Genomic DNA, 15,180 nt, shown 5'->3' with positions numbered 1-15,180 from the left:
AAGGAGCACTTTAACTGAATAAGGCAACAATTGAAAATTTGAAAATTCGTTTAATCCTCACAATTACGTACATAAAAGTTATACCATCGTATTACAGAGTTGGCGGGTAGAAAAATCACTCAGGATACAGTTTATTTATTTGAATGAAGCTTTATTTTAATTAATAAACGAATACTTATCATAAATAATACACCTTTGAAGGTTCGGTGCGTGAGTAATGACAGTCGTACAAAAAAAAAAGAGAAAAAAATTGAAAAGCAATCGCCCGCGGCGTCCCCTATTGACGGTCGGTGGCCCTAAGTTTCTCCTCGACGGCCTCTTGGCTGGCTTCCGACAAATCTGTCGCTTGAATATACTTTTGTACACCTACCAGCGATTTTTTCAGAGCATCAAAAGAGCTAAATAAAAAGAAAACAAACTCAAACAGTGTTGCCACACACACGTTACCCAAACCATTCTCACCTAGAGTACAACATCTTCTTTTTGACTTTGGCGGTGTCTGGGCACCACGACATCAGGAACAACTTTTGCTTTTTGCTCGCCTCGGATGTACCCTGACACTGATGCGTGTATTCAAAATCGTACAGTCCATAACGGCACTCGCCAGCGCCACCTGCCTGCAGATTGGTAAGGAACTGCTCGTACTCTTCGTCTCGGGCACCAATCACCTGCCAAAATATGTTAAGTTATAAAAAAAAAAACAGTCAGGTGACCATTTGTACCTTCAAACGAGTCGCGAGATTTAGGAGTTTACAACTATACGTCATCTTTAAAATTATTAAATTTAATTATTGAAAATAGTCACGTGACCCGTCAAATATTATATTTTATCATTTACAGTCACATGACCTTTAAAAATATATTTTATTTTTGAAAATCGTCACGTGACCTTTAGGATTTCGTTTTGACGTTAACATAATTGAAAATTGTCACGTGGCCATTTGCACTGTAAAGAGGGTCTCGTGTTGTTAAAAATATCAGTTTAAACTGAAAAACGATTACGTGATCCTTCAAATGACATTTAAAACTGTCATGTGACATTATCAATTTCATTTTTAATCTTAAAAGAGTCACGTGGCCTTTAGAATGTGTTTTGACGTTAAAAATGACATTTTAATCTGACAAATAGATACGTGACTTAGTGTATCAGTTTAAAACTAGAAAAACGGTAACGTCAACACGTGACCTTTAGGATTCTTTCCTCCTGTGAGTCCTGTGACTTTTAATCAAACTTTCTTATGCAGTTCAGAATGGGATAGCAAAAGAAAGCGGATTATAGGAAATACTAGAAAAATTGGCATTTATGTCCGCAATGAAGAGCTGTATTAGCGCCATCTCTTAGAGTTTACCTACAACTGAAGCGGCCAAAATACGAAATACATTAGGAAGCTTCAGGTGCCACTTTAATTACATTGCCCTGGTTGTCTGTACAGTACTTATCATTTAGTCTTGTGGGGATCACCAGAAACTGTTATTTTAAAAAAACAAACTCGTTTTTAAGTGTATTTTAGCGCCTTATTGGCAACATGGCGGATTTGAACCCTCAGATGGCGCATGCTGTCCATCATGGTCGACTCTGACACTTACCTCAACATCGATTTGTCGTTCATCCTTGATGAAGAAAATGACGTAACGATGCTTTTTGTCCTTTTTGATCTCTTCGTAGGTAGTTTTGCAAGCGTCCGATACTGTCACACCGGAAGCCTGAAAAATAGAAGAATTTTACTGAATTGCCAATGTCAATAATAATATTGTGGCAATAAAAAGGTGACAGTTTGAACTACTTAACTAAGAAAAATAGACAATTTTTACTATTTAAGTTCCTTTTCAGACTTAATTTGCTTCATCCTTGTACCTCTACTATGTCTTTACTTAGTAGTAGCATGAAACAGTGAATGAATCACACATCTTTCAGAATAACCTGCTGATCCGTAATCTGGGTTTAATCACTTTTAATCGCGTTCCAAGCACGCAGTTTCCTAGTAGCAAATCGCCAAATCATTCAACTTAAGTACATTTTCCCAGATATGGATGTGATCATTTTTAAACAAAGCTGCTCAGGTTATCGTTATTGACGAAATCATTGTTTGATAAATAAACACCTACTTTACCATTATTTTGTTGTGTGTTTTTATGGCAAATTAAAATTGATACAGTGATGGAAATGATGTTATTTCTAATTCGGCTAGAAAACAGAAATATATGGGATGTGGGTTAGTTTTTCCTGAACGTTGCCAAACCGACCACTTAATAATTATTTTGGCTATCCGACAAGGTTCCAGTGTAAAATTAGAAAATTACCCAAAAATCAAAACAAAACCGTCGATTATTTCGTTAATTTTAACGACGCCTCTAAAAACCTCATAAATCTACTCCTCCACCCAAATAGTTTGAAAATATTGAGTAAAACAATTATCAAGATGGAAAGCATGTAATTCCTGATTAATAATAGGTGGGCATGTAATGATTATTAGTATTTTCCCAGTGACTAAACGATACCATATAAGGAATTCATCAGTTTGTCACCACAGACAATGCATGCAATAATACAGCTATAAATGGTTAAGCAAACAAGTTCAATGATAAGGAAATACAAATAATTCATTTCATTATTATCAATTCAGCTGCAAATCAAACTCAATTAATTGGTGTTAAAGAAAACTTAAATTCCAGGATTTCCAGAGGAGTAAAATTGAAATTCTGCACTTTTGTAGTCAAGAAAAATTATACAAATCAGATGTGAGGAACTCCACTGAATCAATGGATTTACCCTAATCTGCATTCAGTCTTTACAGTGAAATCACTGTTTCCTGTTGCTAGAGTTTACCCGAAAGTCAAATAGTCTGCAATTTTCTTACCAAGTCCAGATAAAACCTTCAAATACCTCTTTAGAGTAGTACAGGAGCCAACCAAATTGTATTATAAGGTTTTTGCCTAATTGCACTTACAAAAACCTTGGATTAACCACTTACCTTGTCAAATTGTTTGGTTAGTCTGACTTACCCTTCACACAGGCCTTTGCCCATAAATTAACACACTTAATAAAAAAAGAAAAAAACATCCCCCAGAAGCAAAGCAAGGTCCACCAAATAAGGATAAATTTAGATCACTTCTATTTTTAGTAAACCCACATGTACTAGTTTATTTCAGTCTTATTAACCAACCTAACCAAGATTTGCGTGTGGGTCTTCGCCCCCATTTACGGCCAAATCAAACCAAAAAATGGGCCGGGATATATCGTATGACATGGCCATATACAGACGACGGTTCCACCATAAGGATGACCAAAACAGCCTTCGAAAAGGAAATCCAAAAGAGTGAATCACCGTCTGCATGTCTGATTACCCATAGTTAACGGTATATCATTGATGGTAGACAGGAAAAAATCGGTTTTATATTCACACACCCTATTTTGATGGCACTCTTTCGTAAAAGGGCACTTAGAAGTGCTAGCGTACCATAAAGGGTTGGTTAGAACTTGGGATGCGTTAAGGGTTGAATAGAGTAGGGCTTTAGTGAACCGCAACGTGATATTTGAAGATTTTAAACGTCAAATTATAGGGATTTACAATTTGCACACATCAATGGCCGCCCGGCTTACCGCTTGGCCACCGGCCCAGTTTCCTGTGCTGTTACAAACGAAATGCACGCCAGTCTTACCAAAACGTACAAGTAACAATTCAAACTTACCATTTTGATTTAATCCAAATGCGATAAAAACTACACAATTCACTTCTGTAAGCAGCACTGAAGGTAAAAACGTCTCGTTCGAGTTGGTCTTCCAGGGACGTTGATCCGCGAATGACTCACTAGCTCCGGCCGACGTACTGTATATATCCGTCTTTGTTATCAACGCTTTGGAGTCCACCCGAGTGACAAAGACAAACAGATGACGCGCTCGGTGTGGAAACTCGGTATTGAGCGGACGTCCACATTGCGCCAGCGTCAACATGACCATCTATTTTTCCCTGACGGTTCTTTTTTATTTCAGCCTAATATGCAACAATTTTAAATCTACATATTCACAATTTCCAGGTAAATTCAGTAAAGCCCCACCCCGGTTTAATTAAATTGGTGAAACTGTTAAAATACAGTGAAAATCCTGACCGGTGTAGCGAAATTGGATCTACTTTTTGCAGCGTAGTATGGCGGGCGCTTTAAACGTTTAAAAGCAAAAATGAAAAACACAATTTAAATCAGTCAGTACTGGACCGAAATTTTATTTTCACGTCTTCCACAGCAATTAATTAACACGGGTAAACCACCGGGTGGTGGAAAAACCTGGATAAAGCCAATTGAACCACTGGCTACGTCAGCCAATGTGAAAGCCAGCTAGTTCAAATGCCCATAAAAGGGAATGGAGTCAATCCAATATGGCCGCTTTCAAATTGAATATTCGCGTCACGCCCCTGATTAAGTTAAATTCTGTTCATGATTACTGCTTTACAATATTAGGCAAAATTAATAACGGTAATTGTCTAACCCCTATAGATATGAGCAAAATTAAACAATCTAATATACGGTTCTATATTAAAACTGTAAAACCACTACTATGCGGAACTGTAACAACTATCAACTGTCACCAGTCACTAGTGTCAAACTGTCAAAACCAAACGTGTTTGGTTTGGGGCTTTTGAGTTTTTGACTCTTGTGTTGGTTTATTTGGTGTATATTTGGAGAAGTCCTCCTTCAAAGGAGTTTTTATTAAAATTACAAAAATGGGCAAGCGAAAAGCCTTCATAGACAGTGATTCCAGCGACAATTCAGACACGGACCTGGATAAAGTAAGTGGTAGTTCAACTAACCTTAAAAGGTTCCTTTGCATTTTTCGGGAATATCTCCAGAAAAATTGAACGCATTTGGCTACAACTTTAACTGTTAGTTTGACTTGGCCACTTTAACGTTCCACCACCTTATGCAAGTGAATTTGACTGGGTTAAACCTAAAAAAAAAGCTTTTTTACTGACTTATGTTTCAAGGGTTGTTTATTTGATGTTCTGTAGGAATTCTTGGGTTTGGCCAAAAAGAAAAGCAAGAAAAAGACCTCGTCGTCAAAGCAAGGTTCCAGTTCGGAGGCCTCTAGTGCTTCAGATAGTGAAAGTGACACAAAAAATAAAAAGAAAGTTAAGCAGGATGCTGCCAGCTCAGACTCTGAACCAGATCAGAAAAAAGAAGTACCTAGAAGTAGTGCAGCCACTAAAAGCCCTCAGCATTCTGAACCTGAAGAAGGTTGAGTGAATATGCAATGCAGAAGAGTAAGTTGATAAGTGGCAGTTTTAGGTGAAGTCAGTGACTCTAGTGATACCTCTGAAGAAGAATTCAATGATGGTTATGATGACCAGCTTATGGGTGATGAGGAGGATAGAGCCAGACTGGCCAGTCTTACTGAAAAGGAAAGGGAGACTGAAATCTTCAAGAGAATTGAACAGAGAGAAATGATGAAAACCAGGTTAGTTATTAAGTAGGCTGGGATTGTTTGCTTTTGTTTTAAGGGTTGTCAGTTTGGAGCTGTTGTCATTAAGCATTGTCTTGTTGCAGATTTGAAATTGAGAAAAAGTTGAGGCAGCAAAAACGTCTGGAAAGAGCCAAAGATAAATCCTTTGTCAGACCTAAGGATAGAGATAAGTCAAAGAAAACAGAGCAGGACAGGGGGGTTGCTAGAGAAAAGACTAAAGTTAAGGAAGTTGAACAGGCTGAAGAAGAGTTTGATAGTAGTGAGGACGCTACACAGGCCAACCGGTTGCAAATTGATTTTACTTCCATTGACCATAAGGAGAGGAGTAAAGAAAGGAAGAAGAACATTGAAGAGAACAGAGGGAAAACTGACAATAAAAGGTGAGTGCTGAAAATTCAGTAAAATTACTTGTTTTGCTTTGTTTTTTTTTGTCATGTGATGGATAAGTCCAATTTTCTAGGAAAATTGACTTTCAGCTCCAGTTTAGTACAACAAAGTTATGAAATGATGATTTCACAAAGTTTAGAAAAAAAACAACTTTGTGAAATATGAACAATTAATTAATTACCTGCCCAAAATCCAAAAAAAAGTTCTTTTTGTCTTTATTCCTGTTTCTCTCTATAGTTTTTTTGAACTGCACTTTATTCTCAAGTTAATGACACTCAAACACTTTTTGTGCAATTATTTGAAACTGTCAGACACCTCATAACTAGCAGTATGAACACACTATACCTAAAGGAATTTTTATGATAAGTGAGAATAGAAAGAAGTTTATTGAAACGCGTCAGCATTATTGATAACTTTGAATTGCCCATTGTGAATGTCCAATAATTCAACGGTTTGTTTTCATAACACACTGATCAGAATTTGCTAACTAGCAGTTACAGTTAAGTGGTGTCAGTTGTAGTGTGTGCTTTTTGTCTAGTAAGAAGGGTACTAGAATAATAGTGCAATGAGGTAATAATTGAAAGTTGGTACTAACTGAACAGATAAGAGTGCAAAATTGTGTTTTTCTTAATAATCATCCACTTTGCTTCAATGTCTCTAATAAAAACCAAATATATTGAAAGGGTAAATGCTATGGCAGAACTAAAAGCCAGACGTGAAGGCAAACAAAAAAGAGAAGAAGCGGAGGAAGAACGGAAACGCAAAGAGGAAGAAAAGAAAAGACAACAAGAGGAAGAAGAAGCAATTATGTCTAAGAAGAATGAGACAAAATTGAAAACCTCAGACATTTATTCTGACGACAGTGACAGCGATAGTGAACAAGTTAGAAAATCACCGGTAGTGCGCGATAAGGCGCGGTCAAGATCCCGATCACGTTCGGGATCACCCTCCAGATCGTCAAGCTCCAGTTCAAGCAGCAGTGACAACGACCAGGAAGAGGAGGACGACAAAAAGGCCGCCTACACCCCCACCAAACAGGATCTGAACTCAATCAGGTAGAATCCAGTTAATGTTGATCATACCAAGAGAATTAAGGGTCTCTATTCTGCCAGGTTGTCTAGGCACAAACTAGAACGCTTTGTCCACATGCCCTTCTTTGACCGTATAGCAAAAGGTTGTTTTATCCGGATAGGAATCGGGCAGAATAACGGTACGCCCGTGTATCGCGCTGCCGAAGTAATGGGAGTGTATGAAACCGCCAAAATTTACCAATTAGGCAAAACCAGAACCAATAAAGTGAGTTTTTAAAGCTGCATCGAAGTTAGATAGTAAAACGAACATTTCAGGGTTTAAGGGTACGACACGGCTCTCAAGAACGGGTGTTTAGGCTGGAATTTGTATCGAATTCCGAATTCACAGAAGGTGAGTTCCAGAAATGGGTGGAGGCCTGCGCAGCTTCCGGTAATGAATTACCAACTAAAAGTCGATTTGAACAGAAGCAAGCTGATATCAAAGAAGCTATCAGTTATGAGTTTAATGAACAGGATGTTGAAAGAATTGTAAGTGGTTGGACTTTCATTATGAGCATAATTCTTTTATTTACTGTTATCTATAGAGTCCGGATTATAAAGCACTAAAGTTGTGAAAATGCTTAAAAAGCTAAATTATTTTCTTCAAAAAAGCATAAAAAACCACAAAACTGTTTCAGAGATGCAAAATTTTTTTCAGTTCAACTTCTAGAAATTTTTTCAACGTTTCAAATTGCTTTAGAAGCATACGGAAGATTTTAGACTGTTTTTGAACTACTTGAGAGCATTTGGACTGTTTAAACAGCATACTGAAGGTTCTGGAATGCTTTAGAGGCATTTGGAATCTCTTACACGGTTTACAACATTTTTTGGAAGCTTCTAAACTGCTTTAATATCTTCTGGGAGCTTCTAAACTAGTTGAAAAGTGTTTCGAATCTTTTAGACTGTTCTAAATGATTTTGGAAGCTTCTAGACTGTTTTGAAATCTTTTTAGACTACTTTAAGAGCATTGACGATTCTGGACTGCTTTTAATGTGAATTTGAACTTTTGAAACTGCTTTAGAAGCATACGGAAGCTTTTAGACTGCCTTGCAATTTTTTGAGAGCTTCTAGACTAGTTAAAGATTATTTAGAGTGTTTGGAAGCCTCTAGCCTGTTTTGGAAGGATTTAGACATATTTTGGAGTTTCTGTAGTGTTTTTAAACCTTTCTAGACTACTTTAGAAGCATTTGGAAGATGTTTGGGCAGTTTAAAGAGTCTTGAAGGTTCTGGACTGCCTTTAAGACATTTGAAACCTTGTAGACGGTTTTAGAAACTTTTGGAAGCTGTTGAACTGCTTTAGAAGCATAAGGAAGTTTTTGAGAGTTTCTAGATAAATTGAAAAGCATTTGGAAGCTTCTAAGCTGCTTTGTAGGCTTTGCAAGGCATTTTAGAGGTTTTATAGTGTTTTGGAATGTTTTTACATTTTTTTAGACCTCTTCAGGAGTATTTGGAAATTTGTTGATCAGTTTAAATTTGTAAATTGATACTTATACATTTTGCAACATGTTTTTGTCATTCAGAAAGTTCAGAAGCCTTCAATATTGCAATTTTTTGTCAAAGCAGTTATTTAGTTTATTTTTAAAAACTTGAAAAGCTTGTTTTGTAAAAAACTAGTTAAACCATACAAAAATAGCAGTAAAATCTGTCAAATGACGCGTTTTAGCATAAATCACATTACAAAAAGCAATATTTCTAGAAATCCGGACTCTATTATCTATGTCTACCACGCTTATTAAAATTGAGGTTAAATTTTGTAGTTAAGAGAAAAGGAAAGATTCAAACAAAACCCGCACAATTATGCTATGAAAAAGGCAACTCTGATGAAGGAAAGAGATGCCGCTATGGGAAGGGGTGACGACGACTACGCCCGGGAAATGTCGGAAAAACTGTCTCAACTTGAAGAAAGGTTGGTTGGCTTATCCAAGAATTAACTAAATATGATAATAATGTTATTTAGAGCGTCTGAATTAGACAAAAGACGAACAGCCACGATATCCAGTATATCCTACATAAATGACCGAAATCGTAAACGTAACGTGGAGGAGGCAGAAAAAGCGATAATGGAGGAGGTGAGGGCGAACAAAGGCAAAAAAGTGGACGATCCCTTTACTAGGCGCTCGACGAAACCTCGGATGAACTTCAAGGCGGGCGAAAAAGAGGCTTTGGCCGCTGCAGAGCAACAGGCCGACGCCCTACGGAGGGCGGAGGACGACAAACAGCAAGAGGTGGCGCAGAAATCGAAGAAACAGGACACAAAAGCGCCCCAAGTGTCACAAGAGGATTTGTTTTCCGCCCACGATTTTGATATTAAGATCGACCTAGAAGTGCCTCTACCCTGTAAGTGTATTTACTAATGTGAGGCTTCTTTATAGAATAATCATTATTTCAGCGACGGCTGTTAACGTGATCACCAAGGCGACCCCTAAAGATGTCGGGCCAAGAAGAAGCCTAAATTTACAGGACTACAAAAAGAAACGGGGGCTCATTTAGTATTGTGTACATTTTTTAGGGTTAAGTTTCAATTCCGAGCTGGTTAAGGGTATACGCTCATGCGTAACCTATTTACAATACGCAAACTCCTAGGAGCTAAGGCTAAAAACGTTGAAAATGTGATTTGTTTTACTCTTTTTTTTTGTGACAGTGTATTACTTATGCTTTAATTTATCAACAATAAATTTGAGATCAACCAAGTCTTGGGTGGGTTTCCTTCAGTAGGGTTGTCATTATGTTACAAGTTTATTAAAGTACAGAATAAAAAAAAATCTTACAGAACATAAATAGTATTGCATGAGGGCCTGGTAAAATTCTGCCCCAAGTAAACCAGAACGAATTTGTCAGAATACATACCAGAACTAACTAATCCGAACCGTAAATTTCGAAAACGACCGGATCGATGCCAAGCGAGCTGGTTTCCTTAAAAAACTCCATGATATCATTGAAAAACTTGAACTTGAAACCCTTCTGTCGCGGATTTTTGCAACGCAAATTGTACGTTCTGATCAGGTTCCGCCACTTCGATTTGATCTCCTTGACGGTCACCTGGTAACCGTTTTCTACCATCTCCTGCATGATTTCAATCCAAAGGGTCGGTTTGCTTTGCTGGTTGCGATCCGCGATTTCGAACTTTCGGCGTCGAATTATCGAGATCAGTAGACTGGTGGCTTCGTCCGGCCAACGACACGGAAAATCTGCAAAGTACCCAACGGCTTAAACCCCACTCGATCAGAAAATTTGTTTTTTGTGAGTCATTTTTGTGTTGATGTTTTTTTTTTCCCATAGAATGTGACAAACCTTGGACGAAAAAGCCTGCATGCACATCAGATTTACCCTCATTACTACCCCAAATTTGACCAACAAAAAACATCAACAAATCAAAAATCCACTCAAACTCACAAAAAACAAACTCCTTTTAGAATGCCACGTCCGCCAATACAAAATTGAACCGCGGCGCTTGGACGTTTTCCCTCTCTTCGCTAACGCTATTATCCTTACTGCTAGAAGTAGTAGTTTTGGCTTTTTTACCGAAATTCACGTTCTTGTTGCCCTGCACGCTGGCCATGGCCGCTTTCTTCATTACTTCCAGTTTCTTCTTTTGAATGTCCAGCTCCTGTTTACGTATAGCCATTTCTTCCTCGTGCCGTTTCTGTCTCGCCGAGTATTCATCCCGTTTCATGTTTGTGTACTCAATAAACTGGCGATCCGTAAAACAAATTGGAGGAAATGTGACTGTGGGATTGCATTTTGATGTGGATGCTAGTGAACTGTCTCCAAAAAGAGGCATTAAAGTCAATTTGGATTTGTTGTAGTCGTGTTCTTTTAAAAACGCGCTCTCACCGCCAAAAAAGTCAGACATTTCGTTGTAGTAGCGGAATCTCATGTTGTCTTTATTTTTCATTTTGCAGCATTCTTTGTAGGTGCGAATTAAGTTCTTCCACTTGTTTTGGCACTCTTGCACACTAACGTTAACACCTTTGTAAGTTACGTCCTGGTGAATTTTGTTCCACACATCTCTACGATTAGTCGCGTTTGCTAATTCAGTTTTATATTTTTTCATTGATTCAATGAGTTTCTTTGACTGTTGAATTCCCCAACAGTGATGAGAATCTGTAAGTAAAAAATTATTTTAACAGCCATAACAATAAAATTGAAATTTGAAAAGAGTTACAAAAAGCCCTCCATTTCAGTAAACAAAGACAGATATAGAAAGCTTGTACTTCAGTAAATGGGAAGGACAAAGATAGAAAATCCAAACTGCTCCACCTATCTACCGAAACATGGCGGAATTTCAAGGCATTGCCCCAAACAGCCCCAAAACTACGTGTCACCCCAAAACACCAACCTTTTCGTTTACAGTCCGGGTCCCTTTCGTGGTTAAGGTCATGCACGAGACTCTCCGGGATTAGGCTGACGTTCATATCGGGACTATTATCCACGATCATTACTTCTTGATACTGCCCCGATGCATTGTCCTGCTCATCCAACATGTCGTCCTCATGCAGAGGTTCCTCTGCCGTGTATTCGTGTCCGTCCTCATCTTCGTAGATATATTCCACTTTTGAAGTGGCCATTACAAAAGTGTTTACACTAAAATTCGAAGGAAAACGCGATTACATTCAGTGAAACTGAAAAACTTTAGAATATCACTTGGCATTGGCACGGCCGCCATTTGCCACTCTGGGATTGGTTTTGCTTGCGTGCAACAAGGACAGGAAAGTTTCCAAACGGGCGCTGAAGCGAGACGGAAAGTATATACAACATGATGCTTTTCTCTTATTGATTGAAAAGAAAATTTGTGGCAACGTTGTCAGACTAAAAGTTGACACCATTTTTCAATAAAAGAGATTTTCCTTGCGGTTTTTTTTTAAATAATTTTGTTACATAAGTTTAAATGTGACACAATCACACTTATTTCTGAAACTATTAGCATTGAAAATTGAAATAAACATTTTTAAAGCGCTTTACAGCAACGTTGCCAAACGCTCACCTGTCAAAATGTATCTTTCAATATTTTGACTTTGACGCACAAAAAATTAGGAAATTGTTTATTGTATTTTATTAACATTCTACATTTATTTATTTTTAGAAATAGTATTTTAATATTCGATGCCAGGCTGATGAGTAAACGGTAAGTGTTTTGCATTTTCGTACGTTAAATAGCAATGGTTTAGGGCTTAATTAAAATCACTCCTTTGAAATAACTAAAGTAGGTATTATGGGATAGCCCCATTTAAAGTAATTTAAACTGCTGTTAAATGGTATTTTGGCTATTGTTTTCAAAGTCTCTGGACGTACAGTAGACATGCTGTTATTTAAGGTGGAACAGGGCATTTAAATTTCTTCTGTCAGGGTTAATTTGACTAGTTATTTCCAATTTAAATTAGTGAAAATGCACACTTTAGGTTTGAGCATGACGTGGTAATTTAGTGGCATTTTGGGTTGAATTGTGATGATAAATTATAGTTAATTACCTTTGTAAGACTTCACCAATGTGTCAATTAAGATAATGCACATGAGTGAGTCATGTGAATAGAATTTTTAATAAGTTACTACACTTTCAACTTACAATTGATTTTATCCATTTTATCTTTTAACAACTGAAAGTCTGTGTGAACTTTTAAAATTATCAAGCAACAATTCACAGTAACCTTAGTTTACTTTCCAGCTCTTTGTTGTGAGAGAATAAAAATGATAAAACACCCTTCATAAAGTCATGTTTTTTTAGTATAGGTAGCAGATTACTTCTGTGCTGTTTTTCTAAAGTTTCTAGTAACAAATGCCTTGTCTCAAACCTAAAATGTTGTCCATTTTTCACTTAAAAGATCATAGTTGTTGGAGGTTGAGGATATCATGTATTTTTACAGGCAATGTGGAAATTTGGTGATGGTGGCGCAATCATGTGGGCTACAGTTATAGCACCATGTAGTGGATCTCCCTAATACAATAACCCATCTTCACTGGATTAGATTATGGTGGTTGGGTCAATAAAATTAACTTGCCAGAGTTAGCATTTAGTACAAAATCTACCTAGTACCTGAAACACACTTTCATAACCTTTTTCATTTAATTTTTTGCACATACTGTAATACTAAAAGAGCACAAATTGCATGCCATCATGAAGCGTCTAAGAAATAGGACTGTTCACATCAAGGACGACCCGGTAAATTCAGAAATTCCGGTGTTGAAGGAGCGTAAATATCATTGCAGCTATTGCGCCAAAAAATTCCTAGGGTCAAATGATCTGAGGAAGCACATTAGAACGCACACTAATGAACGCCCTTACATTTGCGGGGAATGCCACCAGGGGTTCAAGCAAGCAGGTACTTTAAGCAACCACATCAAATCAATACACTGCAAATTGAATGATCTATTTGTGTGCTATTTGTGCAATCAAAGTTTCGTCTTGAAAGATCGTCTCAAGCTGCACTTGCGCAAACACACAGGAGAGAAACCATACCAATGTCAACTGTGTAACAAGACTTTTGCTAGAGGAAGTCAGTTGAATCAACATCAACGAGTTCACGACAAGTTGAAGCCTTTTGCATGTGATATGTGCGAGGCTAGGTTTACCTGCTCCCAGAATCTAAGACTGCATCAAAATTCGCATATGAACGTGAAACCGTACACGTGTGAGCTATGCGGTAATCGATTCACCAGAAGAGACGCCCTGCGTAAACACTTCAGAAACTTCCATGATAACATCAAAGCTTTTCACTGTCCAATCTGCAATAAAGATTTCAAAGGACACTTGCCTCAGCATTTGAGGACGCACACAAAGATTAAACCGCACGTGTGCACAGTGTGCAACACGTCATTTGCTCAAAGATCACAGTTGATTGTGCACCAGAGGATTCATTCGGGAGAACGCCCTTACCGATGCAGGGTATGCTGGAAAGCATTCGCACATTCCACAGCGTTAAAATTGCACCAACGACGTCACACCGGCGAGAAACCTTTTGTGTGCGCCGTGTGCCATTCGGGATTCACGCAAGTGCCCCATTTGAAAAAGCACATGTTGCGAATTCATAAAATTGACAAACCCTACTGGTGCGACTGGTGCAAGGAATCATATACAACCAAAAAAGAACTGCAAGACCATCAGGACTGTTGCGCCAACAAACCAGTTAAAGTGAAGGAGGAGCAGGACGCCGATGAAACACCGATGACTTTGAGTAAAATGCGTTTGCTGTTGGCGATTTTACTGAAAAAAATCTCCACCAGTGAGCGGTTGAATGAGCTCGGTTTTAATAAAAGATTGATCGATGACGTGCTCATTTCCTCCATTTTATACTCGGGCAGGGTGCCCTGCGTCGAAAAGGGGTTAAGCACGGCACAAAAACTGAAAAATAACATTAAAATCTTGCTAGATTGGACGGTTCCGGATGATTACATGGCGAAGTTTAAGACTGAGCAGAGGTCTATTGAAGAGCTTCTAGAAGAGCTGACTTCGTAATGATCGGCAGATCTCACAAACCAAAAATTGTTTAGTTTAAAATCGTAAAAGAGTGCCATTCGCACGTGTACTAGTACGTACGCAACTTGCCTTTGTTTGAAAGGTGTTTCCAATTTTCCAAATATTTGTTCAATCAAAGGACCTACTATTTTATTTGAAAACCTTGTCAAACTAAGTGTCTTAATTATTTTAAGAAATAATTAACATGCTTTGTTTTCTTAAGTTTTTTCAGTTGTTTGTAACACCGTTAGAGTTACCACTAATGAGTTAGTCAAAACCAAAGTTCCAGTAACACCAAATAGTTAATAAAAATATTATTGTGTTCAATTCAGGAGTATCCTAACTAAAAGACCAAGTCTTTCCTGTAATTTTTTTTTAAACCAAAGAGAAACGGTTTTTAGGCAATATATTGTTTTTTTTTTAGTTAGTAGAATTTATTTTTGTTGGTTAAGTTTCTAGTTTATATTAACAGTGAGGCTGACGCCTTGGTATAAAGTAAGTTTTAGTTGATTTTATTGGATGGCAATTTTTCTTATTATTGTTTTTTCTTGACACAAATGAAAGTTGTTACATATAAGTTTACTCATACAATTTTCCATTTATATAACATTATTTTTTACAATGGAAGAACGTATTTTTAACTTCACTTAAGTAGAATGTGACAGTTCATGTACCAAATACTTATCTAAGCAAATTTAAAAAAAAAAACGTTGGTTAAATAGACCATAAACTTTGTACACTTTATAAGAGTTATATGTATAAACTTTTTACATACTACTTATGTTTTGTTTTTGTAGTACCCACTATCTTTTCACCAA

The 15,180-nt window shown here is 37.5% G+C and overlaps 4 protein-coding genes across 5 annotated transcripts; 2 read left to right on the top strand and 2 right to left on the bottom strand.

Annotated features, from left to right (window-relative positions):
* Nucleotides 1-30: 30 nt before the first annotated feature.
* tsr (Cofilin/actin-depolymerizing factor homolog tsr) lies at nucleotides 31-3,851 on the bottom strand. Its single transcript, XM_081983281.1, has 4 exons — nucleotides 3,691-3,851; nucleotides 1,588-1,704; nucleotides 463-668; nucleotides 31-398 (listed from the first exon to the last, which is right to left on the bottom strand). The coding sequence occupies exons 1-4, from the start codon at nucleotides 3,691-3,693 to the stop codon at nucleotides 278-280; spliced, it is 447 nt and encodes a 148-aa protein (XP_081839407.1). The 5' UTR covers nucleotides 3,694-3,851; the 3' UTR covers nucleotides 31-277.
* A 798-nt stretch (nucleotides 3,852-4,649) lies between these two features.
* Nucleotides 4,650-9,603, top strand: Rtf1 (RNA polymerase-associated protein Rtf1). Its single transcript, XM_081983168.1, has 10 exons — nucleotides 4,650-4,784; nucleotides 5,004-5,229; nucleotides 5,281-5,449; nucleotides 5,539-5,835; nucleotides 6,526-6,897; nucleotides 6,955-7,138; nucleotides 7,189-7,401; nucleotides 8,670-8,818; nucleotides 8,870-9,249; nucleotides 9,302-9,603. The coding sequence occupies exons 1-10, from the start codon at nucleotides 4,719-4,721 to the stop codon at nucleotides 9,400-9,402; spliced, it is 2,157 nt and encodes a 718-aa protein (XP_081839294.1). The 5' UTR covers nucleotides 4,650-4,718; the 3' UTR covers nucleotides 9,403-9,603.
* A 26-nt stretch (nucleotides 9,604-9,629) lies between these two features.
* LOC145731434 (uncharacterized) lies at nucleotides 9,630-11,605 on the bottom strand. Of its 2 annotated transcripts, none has more exons than XM_081983235.1 (3): nucleotides 11,252-11,602; nucleotides 10,435-11,016; nucleotides 9,630-10,100 (listed from the first exon to the last, which is right to left on the bottom strand). In XM_081983235.1, exons 1-3 carry the CDS (start codon nucleotides 11,478-11,480, stop codon nucleotides 9,769-9,771), a joined length of 1,143 nt encoding a protein of 380 aa, XP_081839361.1. In that variant the 5' UTR covers nucleotides 11,481-11,602; the 3' UTR covers nucleotides 9,630-9,768. The 2 variants fall into 2 exon arrangements, with proteins under 2 accessions (XP_081839361.1, XP_081839362.1); XM_081983236.1 differs by having other exon boundaries at nucleotides 9,961-10,100; nucleotides 10,306-11,016; nucleotides 11,252-11,605.
* A 272-nt stretch (nucleotides 11,606-11,877) lies between these two features.
* Nucleotides 11,878-15,139, top strand: LOC145731428 (uncharacterized). Its single transcript, XM_081983225.1, has 2 exons — nucleotides 11,878-12,037; nucleotides 12,774-15,139. Exon 2 carries the CDS (start codon nucleotides 13,025-13,027, stop codon nucleotides 14,360-14,362), a length of 1,338 nt encoding a protein of 445 aa, XP_081839351.1. The 5' UTR covers nucleotides 11,878-12,037; nucleotides 12,774-13,024; the 3' UTR covers nucleotides 14,363-15,139.
* The last annotated feature ends 41 nt before the right edge of the window (nucleotides 15,140-15,180 follow it).

The sequence above is a fragment of the Ips typographus genome, linkage group LG7, assembly GCF_016097725.1.
Source record: "Ips typographus isolate SLU linkage group LG7, UJ_Ityp_2.0, whole genome shotgun sequence".
Lineage (NCBI taxonomy): Eukaryota > Metazoa > Arthropoda > Insecta > Coleoptera > Curculionidae > Ips > Ips typographus.
Note: the sequence above shows the minus strand (reverse complement) of the source record. Positions and strands in the feature narration are given on the sequence as shown.